We start from the raw sequence: 15,374 nt of genomic DNA, 5'->3' as shown, positions 1-15,374 counted from the left end.
CTTTCCCCGTTTCGTTTCCTTTTTTCCTTTCTCGTACCGTAATAATCTGCCGGTGATTTCCCTCGCTCCGCGTCTCTTCATGTTTCTCAACGCTCTGACACTTTCCAACAAATCTGCGGGTTCGAGTAATTCCTCTCAGCCGCGCATGGTTTGTTCGGACGTGCAGGTGCATCCCATCCTCTTGTGTTTTCTCCATTGCAACTTGTTTCTAATTAGGAGCGACAGAGAGAATCAAAGATGGAAAGAGAGAAAGGATATCTTTGTCCGGGATTATATAGCGCTCTCGCGTAAGTATAGTGTATTGTGTGTTTTTTTCCTTTTTTATTTACTTTACATTGATATATTTCACGTTCGTTTACATTGTTCATTGCGCCGAAGTTTTGCATCGTATGCAATCTCTTTGATCTCCTTGCCGTTGTAATTAAATAGGATTTTAATCCGCGTATCGGTGCGTGTCGGGGTACACTGCATTGCCAAGGTAATAAGGCTATCGGTTCGGCAAATTGTGAGACAGAAATAAATCTGACGTAATAGCATTAGCTATATTATACATACATTTACGTTTTTGTTATCTTGTATGCTGTAAGCTTGTAAACTTATCTTCTTTTCGCGTTAATAATAAACAGAAATTAACAGTTCATTTCCTAAGGTAACATGCATTTGGAATGCTAATTTTCTACTTTACTCCTTTCGGAAGTAACATAAAAGTTTTAAGTTTCATTGTTTAAATTTAAATGAAGGAATCGAATTTTTTTGTATTTATTTTTATTTTTTTTGTTTTAATGTTTCATCGTCAGTGCTATGTGTGTTCCTAGTTTCTCGAAATAATCAACTCGATTGCCGACGAGTTAGCGACTGGGAAAGTGTAAGGGATCGCAAATCGATCGTTCGCCTGTTGCAAGGTCGTGCGAAACTTTCGCGAAATAATTACCTGAACCGGTCGAAAGAACCGCTCGCGCAACACGCGCTTCTTACAAGGACGGTTGCCCATGAATCATTCTCCGGTGCAATGTGCGCTGAATGTTGTTGGATTCGCGCGAAGGAAGTAAAATGAGAAATGAAAGTTTTAGCGAGTGCAATTGAGTCGCATTTTTTATCGTGATTTATGATATAAATCGCGGTTAAGCGCGCATTACTTTTTATTTATTCAGTGGGAGTGGCTTTCAACAAGATAGGCCACTTTGCGAATCAATCATCGAACGTTACATACATGCGCTTTATGTGCACTCGTGTGATGTTTCTTCTTATGTATCACTTGTGTGTAATAAATTGGATGTCATTTTTCGCAATTTTATATCATTAGTAATTTAAAAGTATTTAATCTAAAATATATCGAGATAAATATGATTTTCTGCGCATATTTCTCTTCTCTCAAGAAGAATAAACTGCATTTTTCATTTTATGACATTCTTGATCTAGTTTTTATTTCAAGTTTATTCTTCTCGATTTAAACTTGGTCGAAAAACTGAAATAAATTCTCTTGTCATTTTGCCGAAATGTATACATAGATATAATTTACATTTATAAATTTTTTTTATTAAATCTTTGTTGAATGAAAATAATAATTGCGTTTTTGTGTTTGTCTTTTTTCTATCAGTTATAGTAATAATAAATAAAATATCTTGTATAAAATGATAGATATTTCTGTATTAAAAAATTTTAATTAAATCTTTAATTGTAAAAAATATAATTCAAGATATCTCAAATATACATATAAAATCTCTCTACAAATATGTTAAGCAAAATAATTTAACAAAAATGTTTGGCTTATTCTTATATTCATTTGTTTAAAAAAATTCTCCCTCACAAAAGAGTTTTATAACATATATATATAATATACATATACTGTATTATATAATCATATATACAATGTATAATAAAACTTCAAGAATACACATAAATCGATGTCCAAGAATTATCATTTTACATTTTTTATATACTAAAATAAAAAAGTGTATAACAAAAAATATCTTATTTATTCCAATGTTTCAGACCATTGACGTGTATGCAAAAAAAAAAATAACGAAATGTCCGAGTACTGCGAATATATGTGGTGTGATCCCGCGCGTGGTCACAATAGCGTCGCCTTGGCACGTAGCATTTACGAGGAGGGGGGCAGGTTCGATAAGCGTGACAAGAAGCTAGCCATTAAGACTGTCAGAGCTGTACTTCGGCAGATGCCGGATGTAGGTACGTAAAAATAAAATCGTATAAAGTATAATTATCGAAATCAGATCATCGCATCTTGTGATGCGTGTAAAGTTATCAAATATATCAGAAACAAAAGTATCTATTATCATTTAATATCAAAAGTTTAACTTTGATTCTTCACTTGAAAAAAAATTGTCTTCTTACCTTATTCAATCAAAATATATATTTAACAAATATATAAATTCGGATTAATGTAAAATAATTATGTAAAGTATGAATATTAAATAATTTCGGAAATATATGAATAAAAGAGATATACACATATATATACCCCAGACAGCACAAGGATGTCCTTAGGACGTCCAAAGGGCATCCAGGGCATACATGTAGGATATCCTGAGGATATCCTATTTTAATCCTCGGATCTCCTCTGGATGTCCTGAGGAAGAGTAAATGATAGCCGTACACTAGCCTCTGGAGAATCCAGGGAGATCCTGTGGAACATCTTAAGGATTTCTATAGGATATGTTAGGGATATTTTTCATACGTTAAAAGAAACAAATTCTAAAATTTAAATATAAATTAAGATTGCGTTCTATTATTTACTGCCAATACTAAAAATCTAATACTAAAAATAGTTCACGTTCTTTAATATTTGAGGTTTTCGTGCTGTACATGAATATTTTAGGTTTGGCTTCCGGATTTGAGTCGTGTAATATTTTCAAAACAATCCAATATCTGAATCTGAATTCCCTATGTTGGGATTGCATCAGAAATTGAATTGATAAAAAATAATTATATTGGATGATTGCATAAGTTCGTGCCCGATTTAAATATAAACTTCAATAGATTATATTTTAGAGATAACACTTTTATTAATCAATTATATAGTCTCCATTCTTTTCTACAATGGTTTTCCAACGATCTATAAGCTTGTCGATTCCATTTTTGAAGAAAGAACTTGGTTTTTCTTGAAAAAAGTTTGTAAGGTGGTTTTCGACAGCTTCCTCGGAATTGAGATTCTTGCCATTTAAACTATTCTGCAAAGACCGGAACAGATAAAAATCTGAAGGCGCAATATCTGGAGAATATGGCAGGTGCTGCAGAATTTCCCATTGCAACTCCTGCAATTTTCGCAGCGTCTGTTGAGCGACGTGTAGCCTAGCATTGTCGTGGTGGAAGATGACGCCTTTTCGATTGGCCAAAATCGGACGTTTTTCTCGAATAGCTGCAGCGAGTCTAGTTAGTTGCTCACAGTACTTGTCCGCCGTGATTGTTTCGCCGCGTCGGAGCAGCTCAAAGTAAATAATTCCCTTGCGATCCCACCAAACACACAGCAACACCTTCATCGGATGCAAGCCAGCCTTTGCTTACGGGTTCTGCTCCTTCAGCTGCTGTTTTCCATGTCCTCTTTCGCTGTACGTTTTTGTAGAGAATCCACTTTTCATCGCCTGTTACCATTCGATCTAAAAAAGGCTCTTTTTTGTTACGCTCGAGAAGAGAAAGACCCACAGTCATACGGTTTAGCTTATTCCTTTCAGTCAGGAGATGCGGCACCCATGTATCAAGCTTGGAAACGTATCCAAGCTTTTTTAAATGACGAAAAGCGGTTGAATTATCGATGTTCAGCCTCTCAGCAATATCCTCAGTTGTAATCCTTGGGTTTCTTTCCACTAAGGCATGCACAATGTCATCATCAATGCCAGAAGGCCGTCCAGAGCGGGGTTGATCCTCCATGTTGAAATCACCATTTCGAAATCTGCCAAACCACTTTTTGACTGTTCGGAGAGCAGGAGCGCGGTCCAAATAAACGGTTTGAATATTTTTTTGTGCAATCCCAACACTCACGCCTTTCCGAAATTCATATAACATTACATGCCGCAAATGCACCTTTTCGTTCTCCATTTTTAATGATTTCTCTTATGCACAAATGGACTTATCTGAACAATGTCTGACGCTAAATTGACATAAGACAACGTCATCTATTCGGTGTAAGCAACAATTACCACACGAAAACAATAGAACTCCGCCATGCAGTAACTTAATGCCATCTATGAAAATCGGGCACGAACTTATGCAATCATCCAATATATCCGTGTGAATCATTTGTGATCAGATATACTAAATATGTTTTAACTATTTTATCTTATATTAAGAGAAATTACATATTAATATAAAAAAAAATATATATATAAAAGAAAATATTTAAAACTGTAATAAAACTGGTGGTGTTTCATTCAACTGAACCTCTACATTCAGTCTCGACTAGATGTTTATTTTCAAACTGGAACTATCACATGCCTCCAACGATGACTTGTACTTTTTTTCAGCAATCTGGTTTTGTTATTGTGGTGGACTGGAGCGGATTCTCGTTACGGCAGGGTAGCGCGCTGGGCGCAGCGGCTTTGCGAAACCTAATAGCTGCTCTACGTGGGCGATTTCCTGCCCGATTCAAAGCGATACACTTCCTTTCAGCGCCCCTGTACGTTCAGGCGACTCTGGCTCTGGTGAAGCCATTTCTAGATGAGAAGACGCGAAATAAGGTAAGACATGTACAGGCGATTCACGGCATTACAAGCACGAATGAATTTCGAAGATACATATATACATATATTATTAAGAATAAGGAAATAAACGGCATAAAGAGCCACGCGCAGTACTTGGGGCGCAAAAACAATATTTATTGATTAAAACAATAATTATAAAACTATAAATGGCGTACGTTGACCCTTTTTTTGGGTTATCTTCAACGCTATATAAAAGTCATATGATTTAATTACGATTGGATACGATTGGATACATATATATTATGTGATTATAATCATATTTCAATGCACGAAGTGTAATTACAATTGTAGATAAAATTTTATGTTTTAATGGTATCTAATGGTAACAAAAATTTATCACCACAATTGCATACAGTAACAACCGCACTTAAAAATTTAATTTAAAAAATTCATTATTCACAATTCTTATCCCATCTAGGAGATATTTAGAGAATATAATAAAAATTAATCTTTATTGCTTGCGTTAATGTGTAACGTAATCTGAAACAGATGTCATAAATAATAAGAGTCTCTTCGCAAAAACCGATATCTTTGCGGGTGTGTAAGATGTTATATGAATTATCATCGTTCAGGCGCATCAGATAACTGTCAAGCGCGAAAAGCCGTTAACGTTCATCTTTTTATTTGCAGATCTATCTGCACGGCAACAATCTCAGCACGCTCCACGATCACCTGCCAACGGACATCTTGCCGGCGGAGCTCGGTGGAACGGGACCAGCCTTCAGCCCGGGATTATGGGCCGAGCCGGTCATCCACTTGGCGATGAAAGAGGCCGAGATCGCCGCGGCCGCCAAAAAGAAAAAAGAGCTCGCCGACCAGAGTACGCGTCTACAAAAACCGACCAACGGGTCGAAAACCGCAAACGGAAACCATCTAAGGAGCGACGACTCGACCGTCTTGATGAGCGCGGATAAAACATTCTTCAACAATCTCTCGAAGTTTTCTCCCGAAAAGGCGCAAATGGACGTAGAATTAAATGTGATAAATAAACGATCGGATGAACAAAGAGAAATGACGGAGCTTGCGACGAAAAACTGCGAGAATAGTGCTGAGGTACTCAAACGAGACAATAACGGAAACGAGAGACATGATTCCGATGAGAGAACGGATCAGTTCAGGAATGACCTGGTGTTTCTCGACGCGGAGGCCAACTCGAACGAGTTCGAAATCATTCCCAGCAGATCGGGCAGCGAGAGCAGCAAGGATAATTCATTGGATAATAGATTAGAAGGGAAGGCCCTCATTATCACTGGCAACAGCGAGGCACCGTCGGAAAAAACAAATCTCATAACGTAACGCTGATCTCTTGTATATCCAGGTATTGCTTAATGATAGGACTCTATCGTTTCCTTTTTTTTTTATAAACGATATGAGTCTGTAGATAACAGTCTCGAATAGTCTCGGGGTAGCGTAATTTTATCGGTAATAGCAACGGATTTCCTTATTTACTATTTCCTAGAATGTAATTTGGTGCGGTGCTTTTCTTGTTCCATTTTGCTGGAACATCGATAAAATCGATATATAAAATTTTTATACTGATTTTGACACATTATTCAGAATGAGTATTAATTAAGAGCGCGCTGTGAAGTCTTCTAGTATTTTCATGCATTTTGAGAACTTTTTTTTTTATTTTATATTTAAAAATATTAAATACATTTTTTTAGAAGTTAGAATGAAGAATAAAATAAGAAAAAGAATGTAGCATATTCAGCTTCCAATTTACTATGATTCTTTCGTTAAACATGTTTAATTATGACAATTGTTGAAACTGTGGAATTTGTTTTACAAATCGCATAAGAACAGATTTTACTGAAATAATTTAATTGGTATCAGAGAGGTTACAACATAAAAACAATAGCTATATTTATTCTTAATTATTTCTACGTATTATGAGATATAAGAATAAGGTGTGTGTTTCGAAAATTAATTATTTTTTTTAACTTGGTTGAGAGAGAGAGAGTTGAGAAATGGATGAGAATTTAATGTAATTTTATGATTCACATGTCATACATATTAACAAATGTAATTTCACAATCCCATTTAAAATCCTGCTTGAAATCAGCAAGATAAATATCTTTGATACAATGTTACCTATATTTTCGAGAAATATTTTATATAGAGAGACACTTTTAGATAGCATATTTATGTGAATTAAATGAAATTTACATAAATTAAAATACAATTTTCTTACTATTTAGCTCACAAAGCTCGAGCTATTTCTAAAAAACTATTGAAACTTGTTCTTCCAATAATTATATATCATATATGCGTGTATATGTGTGTAGTGTATTTTACAATAAAGTATTTATTGGAATTAGAGTAAATTAAAAACACTCATAGAATGTCTCGAGATGTGTATTGATATGCACTGCATCTATAAGAGTATTATAAATTTTTGACGTGACATTAGATAAGCACTTAAATTATATTTTAAACGCATGGTAATTTGCACATTTTTCTTTTATATTATATCGACAAATTACAAAAATATTTAATTAATTTTGAAAGGTATCTCGATATTTGTATAGTTTTGTGGAAATTATTTATTAATAAAATAGTTTGAGTTGGTCAAATATATGACAGAGTAATGCTGGAAAAAGGAATTAATGGATATACATAAGAAGATAATTGCGAAATGAAATAATATAATAAAAATTTATTTCTTGGTAGATAAAATATATGTGTATAAATTCTCAACATCAATACATATTTTAAATAACATTGAACGCGCATATTATCATCATATAATACCAAAAGCACCCTGCTACCATCTGAGTTTACATATATCACGTATGAAAATAGAAAATTCTATATAGAAATCTATGAGGCATATATACATAAATATGTACTGCAATTTTACATATACAATAGTGAATATTATATTATATTATATACAACTCTATTTTTTCATATATATCCGGTTTGAAAGAAGTTTCAGGTTTTTTTCTTTTTTCATGTAAGAGTGCACATATGCGATGGCGTTCCAATTTTATATCAAATCGGGTAAAATACTGTCTTCATATCAATACAATCAGCTACATCAATATTGATCGCAACATTAATTGTTATATTATATCAAGGAGTCCCAATTAACAACTGATTACAAGATTGAGAAAGATCACATTCTCGTATTTAGAGATATTGTAATACAAATATTTTCTTGGAACTTCACATAAATGCAAGTAATAATAACATATCGTGTACTCTGTATCATGAAACTTACAGAATATAAAATAATGTAACAAATTATATATTTCATATTAAATGCATGTTATATATATATAACTTTCATATATAAGTTTGTACTTGATCTTGATAATGTGTTCGCATACATATGAAAATCTTTGATATAAATAGTATAATATTTCGCAAGAGAAAGATGGCAGGGTTTGGTAAGATGAGGCGTTATGTGTATGCCATTCATTCATTGAATTATTGTCCATAATAGTACTGATAGTGTTAAGCTATTATTGCCGGAGGTACCCAACCTCCGAAACCTCGTTCCAATTCTTCCGCAACGGCAAGCGTCAGACGATCTTGATGAGGTCCCGCTACGACCTATGTGCGGTTAGAAAAATATGTTATTTAAAGTACGATACCTTTATAATTCTATGTAAGAATATCGTGCAATGTATCAACGCGCACCTGTATCCCAATAGGAAGCCCTTGTTTATTTAAGCCTAACGGACAAGCCGTAGCCGGTAGGCCTAACACATTAATTATTGCAGTGTAAGAAAAATTGAATGGCTTGAACAACGGTTCATGGTGCATGGGAGCTGCAGTTGGATGGGTCGGATATAAGAACACACCATCTTCTCCCAAAATGTCCTAAAAAACATGAAAAGTGTTAAGAAATCGCAAATAACATAGTAGTACATTCAAAAAATTTATCTTGATTATATATAAATTTCTCTTCAAGGCTTTTTAATCGTACCTTAAATTCCTGACAAAGATCTTTACTTTGTTGCATAAGACGAACATGTTCCTCACTTCCATGCTTCATGCCACATTTTTCGAATGCGGCAGTGATAAGAGCGATCAAAGTGTGATCGCTCATACATAATATCCACTTAACGAATTCCCAGTAAAGATTAATGTGGCCATTCCTATTGGTTAACTCGTATGAAAAGTCCTTCTGATCCTTGGCCGTCATATTTGCCAACCAGAGAGCTATACCCTTTTTTAATTTCTTTACAGTCAGTTTCGTGGCCTTAATCTTGTGCGCCTTCTCGAAATAGTTCAATATTCTTCTCATTGCGTCCTTTATTTCTGGATCCACGGGGGAAATTAAATATTGACCGCCGTCGTCCTCCATATAATAGATCTAAATTCGTATAGAAACATCGTTTCAGGCTTATTACACGATAAACTTATTAACCTTGTTTTCCCGCTGTAAAAGCATGCATGTATAAAGTAACATTAGGTTAAAGGGAAGTTAATTGTCTTTTATGAAATGTTAAATCAATTTGCCTTGATTTGTGAGATGTCAACTTTTTGATTCAGCTTTAGTAGGTCGGCATTCTTGTCTGCGAGTATCTTAAGAATTAATGTAATATCTTGAGCGTATCTACACATTGGTCCAATGGCGAGTAATTGATCTTGGTCATCACTGTGTGCACTAGGGTATTGACCATCATTCGAGACTATTCCTGTAATAACAATATAATTTTCGCGAAAAATCGGTAATAAGAAACATGCGCGTTAGTCAAGTTTTCAATATTCCTCACCTTTAGATGGCTTATGGCCAAAAATACCATTGAAGAATGCTGGCATACGAATAGAGCCGCCAATATCCGAGCCAATTCCAACCGGCGATCCAGCTGCTGCTTGTATACAGCCTTCGCCACCCGAAGAACCGCCTACAATGTGTCTGAAAGTGAATTACAATGAAATAAAAAGTTGTGAGAGAATAAAAAATCTTGTCATACACTTAAATTCAAATTAAGATATTGAAGAAATTGGATTATATCGTGCTGTCTATACATTAACATACATATTGAACATTAAATTAAAAATGCAATAATTATATTTTATACTATCAATCATTATAACGATTCTGCTCACTATATTCTGTACTTGAAAAGATTGATTTACTCGAGCGATTATATTTTTTCGATAATTAAAATCTCAACAAATAATTGTATTTTCAATGATATACACTATATCATGCTGATTGTTATATATCGTACCTCGTATTGTAGGGATTCTTAGTAGTACCAAACAGACAGTTACTGCTTTCCCACCACATAGCCAGCTCCGAGACATTTGTCAATGCTAGAGGTATAGCTCCAGCTGACCTCATTAATTTTATCGCTTCTGCATCTCTATCAGCTCTAATGTCCTTTCGTTTAACTAGACCAGCCGTTTGTTGCATATTCGCTACTCTTATACAGTCCTGCAATATAATAATTGAAGAGGTATTTTCCCTTTTCTTAGATTATAATCACTCAATTTTATGATATTAACACAGATGATATGAAAAGCAAAAACCTAATCTCCCGTTATCATTAATTTATTATATCTATTAGCTAATGAAATTGATAAAGGTTACCTTGGTAGTAAAAGGTACACCAAACAATGGTTTCTCTTTGGCTAACAAATCTGCGGACGGGGCGTCCTGAGATTTCAATAGTTCATCGCATTTTCTCGCTTCTTCAAGAGCCTCCGTAAAACGTTCCGCAGCTATACAGTTGAGTATCGGTTGAATCTCTTTTATTCTTTCTATATACGAAGATATCACTTCCTCCGAAGTTAACTGTGAATAATAAGCAGTTACGTGGTCAACCTAAGTCCATATAAGTGGATGTATCGTATAAGTAGATGATAAGGCTTACGCATCCCGGACACTTTTATTATTACGAGAGAGAAAGAGAGAGAGAGAGAGAAGAGATCTCTAATCTTTTTTATACATATAAAATAATTAACAAAACAAGAAGATAGAAAACATATTTCTATAAAAATTCTGATTTGCGATTTATTATATTTAAATTGAAACATTATAATGCTATTAGTTATACAATATAGAAATAAAACTTCATTTTGTCATTAGATATTAGATGATTCGAAATGAGAGATAGATTACAAAATCGATAAACGCGAATAGCTTGGAACTTACCAGAAATAAACTATCGAAACTTATCAAACATTCAAGAGATTCGGCAAAGGGTTTGAGAATAAAAAGAGACTTACTTGTTTGTTTCGAATTTTTAACGCTAAAGTAGTCGCGCTGTGCAGGAGAGTTAAATCTTTGATAGGTGGTTGAGAGTCTGCCGGCCCGCTGATGTAAGCGATTAACAATAATGTTCCTCTCACGATCAATTCCACGAGGCGATGGAACACGTTCAGGACTTGCCAAATTTGCATCTTGCCACACGTTTGCTTTTCAATTGATATTCACCTGTTGAAAAAAAAAGTTTAATCTATGCGTCTATTCTAATGCATTCATATTGCGTAGACATGCCGAGCATGTCTCTCACTAACGATAAGATTACATATTCAGATATATATATATATTTTAAACGCATATTAGATACAAGATAGGCAAAATACACGCTAACTTTAATTAAAATGCAGTTTAACTACTTTTTTTAAAAACAGTTTAACTGCATTCTTTAAGAGCAATTTTTAAATGCATTTTAAAAGGGCGATTCTTACAATGCATTTAAAGATTTTAAAAAGCAAGTTTTAAATCCATTAAAAAAAATTGTTTTTTCGTTAAATTTAATTTCGCAAATATAATAGTAAAATTCATTATAAATTAAGTTTTATTAATATTAATTTATCGTTATGTGTTTAGGTCGAGATTATGTTACGCATATGCGACGTAGTACGTTAGCATATTTGATAACTTATCGCAGCATAATGTAACATTTTTATCGTACTTGTTTTTATTTTATATTTCTATACACATATATTATATTCGTATCAATTACATAATATGACCCATATTTTCACATCGTCCAACATTATCAGCACTATCATGCTTTCAATTCTATTAATGAATTTATTACAAAAGAAAAAGAAAGATGAAAATTATAAAAGTTTATGAAAAAGTATAATGTTATTATAATACCTTATAATAAGTTCTATATTTTAATTTATTTTCTAGTTCTATATTTAATATATAGAACATATTATTATATTAAAGAAAAATAACCAAAAATAAAAATTAATAAAAATAATAAATAATATTCTTTAATACCTTCTTATTATAAAAAATAACATTATAAAAAATAAAGTTTTGGATCGAAATACAAAGTTGATCGATTTAGTAAAACTTCGCTAGATAAGTTTATAATTCCATAATAAAGAACGCGATACAGTACTTGATAAATTGCACAATTAATATCATGTGCGATTGCGTCTTCTTGTCACACTATATAATGACTTAATCGACACGTTGGCGATAAATAAACGTCAGTATAGTACATAAGTGACGAAATGTAAATCTCGCAAATAATCATGACTAGAAAAATCGCATTAATATTCTTAACCAGACCGATCCGAGAACGAGTATTATACAATGATACACGCTTACGCACTTGACGCTGTGAACAACCATTTTAATGATGTAATCATGAAATTACGTATCAAGGCTGACAGAACAATACGCTTGAGTTTGAACAGCTTTACAAATAACAAAATGAACAGGACGTATGTACTTTTGTGTCTACCGTTAAATTTTCCACACATAATAATTGTGTCTGCGCACAATCGTTAAGGTTTTAGTTATATATAACGTTGTTACGCTTAATATTGAGAAACAATCTCAAATTTTAAAAGTGCAAACTTTCACGTAGCATTTTAATAGCAATTTAATATAAAGCTCAAACAAGATTAAAAATTTAACATAATTTTGTGTCATATCACAATGCAAAATTACAATAAACTCTTAATTATTCTCTTTTAAGAGATCAAATTGCGAATTGATTATTTTTAATATATCATTCTTATGTATGTAATATTAATATATTAAATTAATATTTAATATTACAATATATATAATAAATTAGTCCAGAAAATAATTTAATATTACATAAATTTATTACTTTATTAATGCGATCAAAATATGTGTTTAATATTATATAAATATAAATTTTATTTATGTAAATGTATTTTTTATGTTTCGGGATAAAATTAAACGACAAATTATATTTGTCACAAATTATTTAGTGATCTCAGCTAAATTATATTTGCAAATTACGTTGCTCGCATATCTGGTTGATCGTTATATGTACTTTAAACAAGCCGACAATGCTTGACACAAAATGGTTCTTGTCGGTGCAAGGTTATTTTGTGCAATCACTCGAGATAGACGATTAAAGTATTACCACATACACGAATAAAGATAATATGATTGAAATGCAGTAGTATAGGGCAAGCGGGAGCAGAAAATTCAATAGCATATTATTCAAGGTACACATTTCGAACGATACGATCAGAGCATTCTGTATTTTATTGTCATCAATAGAATTGTGTAGTGGGAAAATATGTACGCACGTATTAATTCATCGCCATTACAAACCGTGTGTTATATTGTTAATTAAGCCAGTCATTATGTAATAATGTAAACTTCCTGTGTTGAGGACGAATTTCGCGATTGCAAATTTGATGTTTATTCATATCGTTGTGTAATTTACATCACACCTATATATTAAAGAAAATCATTTCAATATTTTTATAATTGACAGACCTGTTTACGTCAAGTTGATTGGAACGAGATGCATACTAATGTTACAACCATGAATTATTAATACTTGATTACATCACGATATAAAAATATTATATAGACTTCTATACAACGAGCAAAATATGAAGCGATATATGTAAACATAACAAAAATCTTCCCTCATATAAATGGTCATCTTTTTATTATTGTAATTATATAATCAACTTATATATAAATTACATCCGCGATTAATAACTCATTTCTCCTTCGTTTACATATGGGAATTGTAATGCGCGAAGGGGAGGAGGGAGAAGGGCGGGATAGTAAATCAATAATTAGTCGGAATTAATTAATCAAGGTTATCGAATATACGCAGGTCGAGAGAGAGATGTTAAGACTATCAAAAAAAAAAAAGTACAAAAGAAACGCCTCGAGGCTACGTGACACGAGTGTCACGTTTCATGCATTCGATATATTAACGCGCCAACAATAATATTATTTTTTTTTTTTTTTTTACTCGCGATCAATTCTCGGAAATATTTATATGTTATGTCGCGATACGATCTAATCGATCGCAGGAATATCGACCGACCGGAAGAGTTATTTAGCTCATAGCCACATATCAGTCGTTGACATTCATCTAATTTAGAAAACTCTCTTCTCTCTTCTCGCGCGACTCTCGCTACTTGTCGCGGAACCTGTCAAGGAGCGATGAGTTTATTTACCTGATTTTCAAATAATGCCGCGGACGATTAAGAGGTTCCATGAAACGGAAGCCAACCGTCTCTCCCTAATGATGTTGTTATTTATAATCCGGGATTGTTCGCGTGACACACTCGCTGTTCTTACGAAACGACTGTCTTTTCCTCCTAATCCGAGATATCAACGTACGAGAAGCCGTTCACTGATGTATCGATCCTTGAAAGAATCTTGCCATCTTCACGACGATTTCTCTCCGTTATAAGCTTTCTCGCAGGAATAAGTTACCTGGTCTATACTTACTTACAGGACGCTTCCCTAACAACGCACATGTTCAAACGACGTCCAGAGGACATCCAGAGGATGTTTTACATGTAAAACGTCTTTTGAACGTGTGTGTTGTTAGGATTACGCGATTTGACGTACCGCGTCAGCGAAAGAGAAAGGAAAAGCAGATAGATAGATAGAGAGAGAGAGAGAGAGAGAAAGAGAGATTTATTCATCGTGGATCCGGTCGGGCGGATATAGAGAGCCGACAAGAACTCACCGAAGGGGCGAACGGTTCGAACCAACAGTCATCGACGGGATAATCTTTACACGATCCTGTGCAATCCGCTATAATATTTGTCTTCCTCGACCGCGTCAACGAGACACGGTCGCTGATCTTTTTTATTTTCGAGCACCTGACGACGACTGCCTCTCCGATCGTGACTCGTTTCTTCCAAGGAGCGACGAGCACACTGACATCGACAAACCGTCACCCACCCACCGCTCACTATATGTATATGTATGTATGTATATACGTACATGGATGTACCAATGTAATATGTAGTACGCCGCGCGATTTACTCCGATCTCTCAGGCTCGACACGTTCCGAACTCTTCCGAACTGTCACGAGTCTGACAGCTGCGCGCGACGCGAATATAGCTACGAGACAAGCGGACGTGAATCGCAGGAGCGGTCTTGAAAATTCATCGGACCCGCTGTCTCATTTTAGGTGCGAGACATATATATATATATTCTCATACGCATATATAATATAGGATATCACATTGGATTGCAATTTAGATTTCAATAACAAATCCTTTTGATAAAGATAAATAATCGTTGCAATATCCTCAAAATGTTATACATTTCGATTAATACATTTTTTTTTTTTTCAATAATAAGCATGTATTAATTATCATTTCATTTCGACGATATTTTTTTCTATTTTTACAGACGGATAAATATTAATATTTAAAAAAAAAAAAAACTGAAAAAAGTGGATCGTTAAAAAGTGCGACAG

General features: G+C 33.8%; 2 protein-coding genes across 3 annotated transcripts in view; one reads left to right on the top strand and one right to left on the bottom strand.

Moving 5' to 3' along the window:
• The window catches only part of LOC115243614, a 19,901-nt gene extending 12,929 nt beyond the window's left edge, over positions 1-6,972 (top strand). Inside the window, exons 2-4 of the mRNA XM_029820745.1 lie at positions 1,993-2,190; positions 4,411-4,694; positions 5,349-6,972. Of these exons, the coding sequence (XP_029676605.1) occupies positions 2,028-2,190; positions 4,411-4,694; positions 5,349-6,014 (1,113 nt within the window). The 5' untranslated portion in view covers positions 1,993-2,027 and the 3' untranslated portion in view covers positions 6,015-6,972. The remainder of the gene's footprint in view (positions 1-1,992; positions 2,191-4,410; positions 4,695-5,348) is intronic.
• Positions 6,973-7,362: 390 nt separating this feature from the next.
• On the bottom strand, positions 7,363-14,989 carry LOC115243500 (fatty-acid amide hydrolase 2). Of its 2 annotated transcripts, XM_029820568.1 has the most exons (10): positions 14,893-14,910; positions 14,633-14,860; positions 10,908-11,115; positions 10,270-10,473; positions 9,908-10,113; positions 9,446-9,588; positions 9,189-9,367; positions 8,653-9,042; positions 8,364-8,546; positions 7,363-8,276 (listed from the first exon to the last, which is right to left on the bottom strand). In XM_029820568.1, the coding sequence occupies exons 3-10, from the start codon at positions 11,079-11,081 to the stop codon at positions 8,178-8,180; spliced, it is 1,578 nt and encodes a 525-aa protein (XP_029676428.1). In that variant the 5' UTR covers positions 11,082-11,115; positions 14,633-14,860; positions 14,893-14,910; the 3' UTR covers positions 7,363-8,177. The 2 variants fall into 2 exon arrangements, with proteins under 2 accessions (XP_029676428.1, XP_029676429.1); XM_029820569.1 differs by lacking the exon at positions 14,633-14,860 and having other exon boundaries at positions 14,893-14,989.
• Positions 14,990-15,374: the final 385 nt, after the last annotated feature.

The sequence above is a fragment of the Formica exsecta genome, unplaced genomic scaffold (assembly GCF_003651465.1).
Source record: "Formica exsecta isolate Colony F162 unplaced genomic scaffold, ASM365146v1 scaffold72, whole genome shotgun sequence".
Lineage (NCBI taxonomy): Eukaryota > Metazoa > Arthropoda > Insecta > Hymenoptera > Formicidae > Formica > Formica exsecta.
Note: the sequence above shows the minus strand (reverse complement) of the source record. Positions and strands in the feature narration are given on the sequence as shown.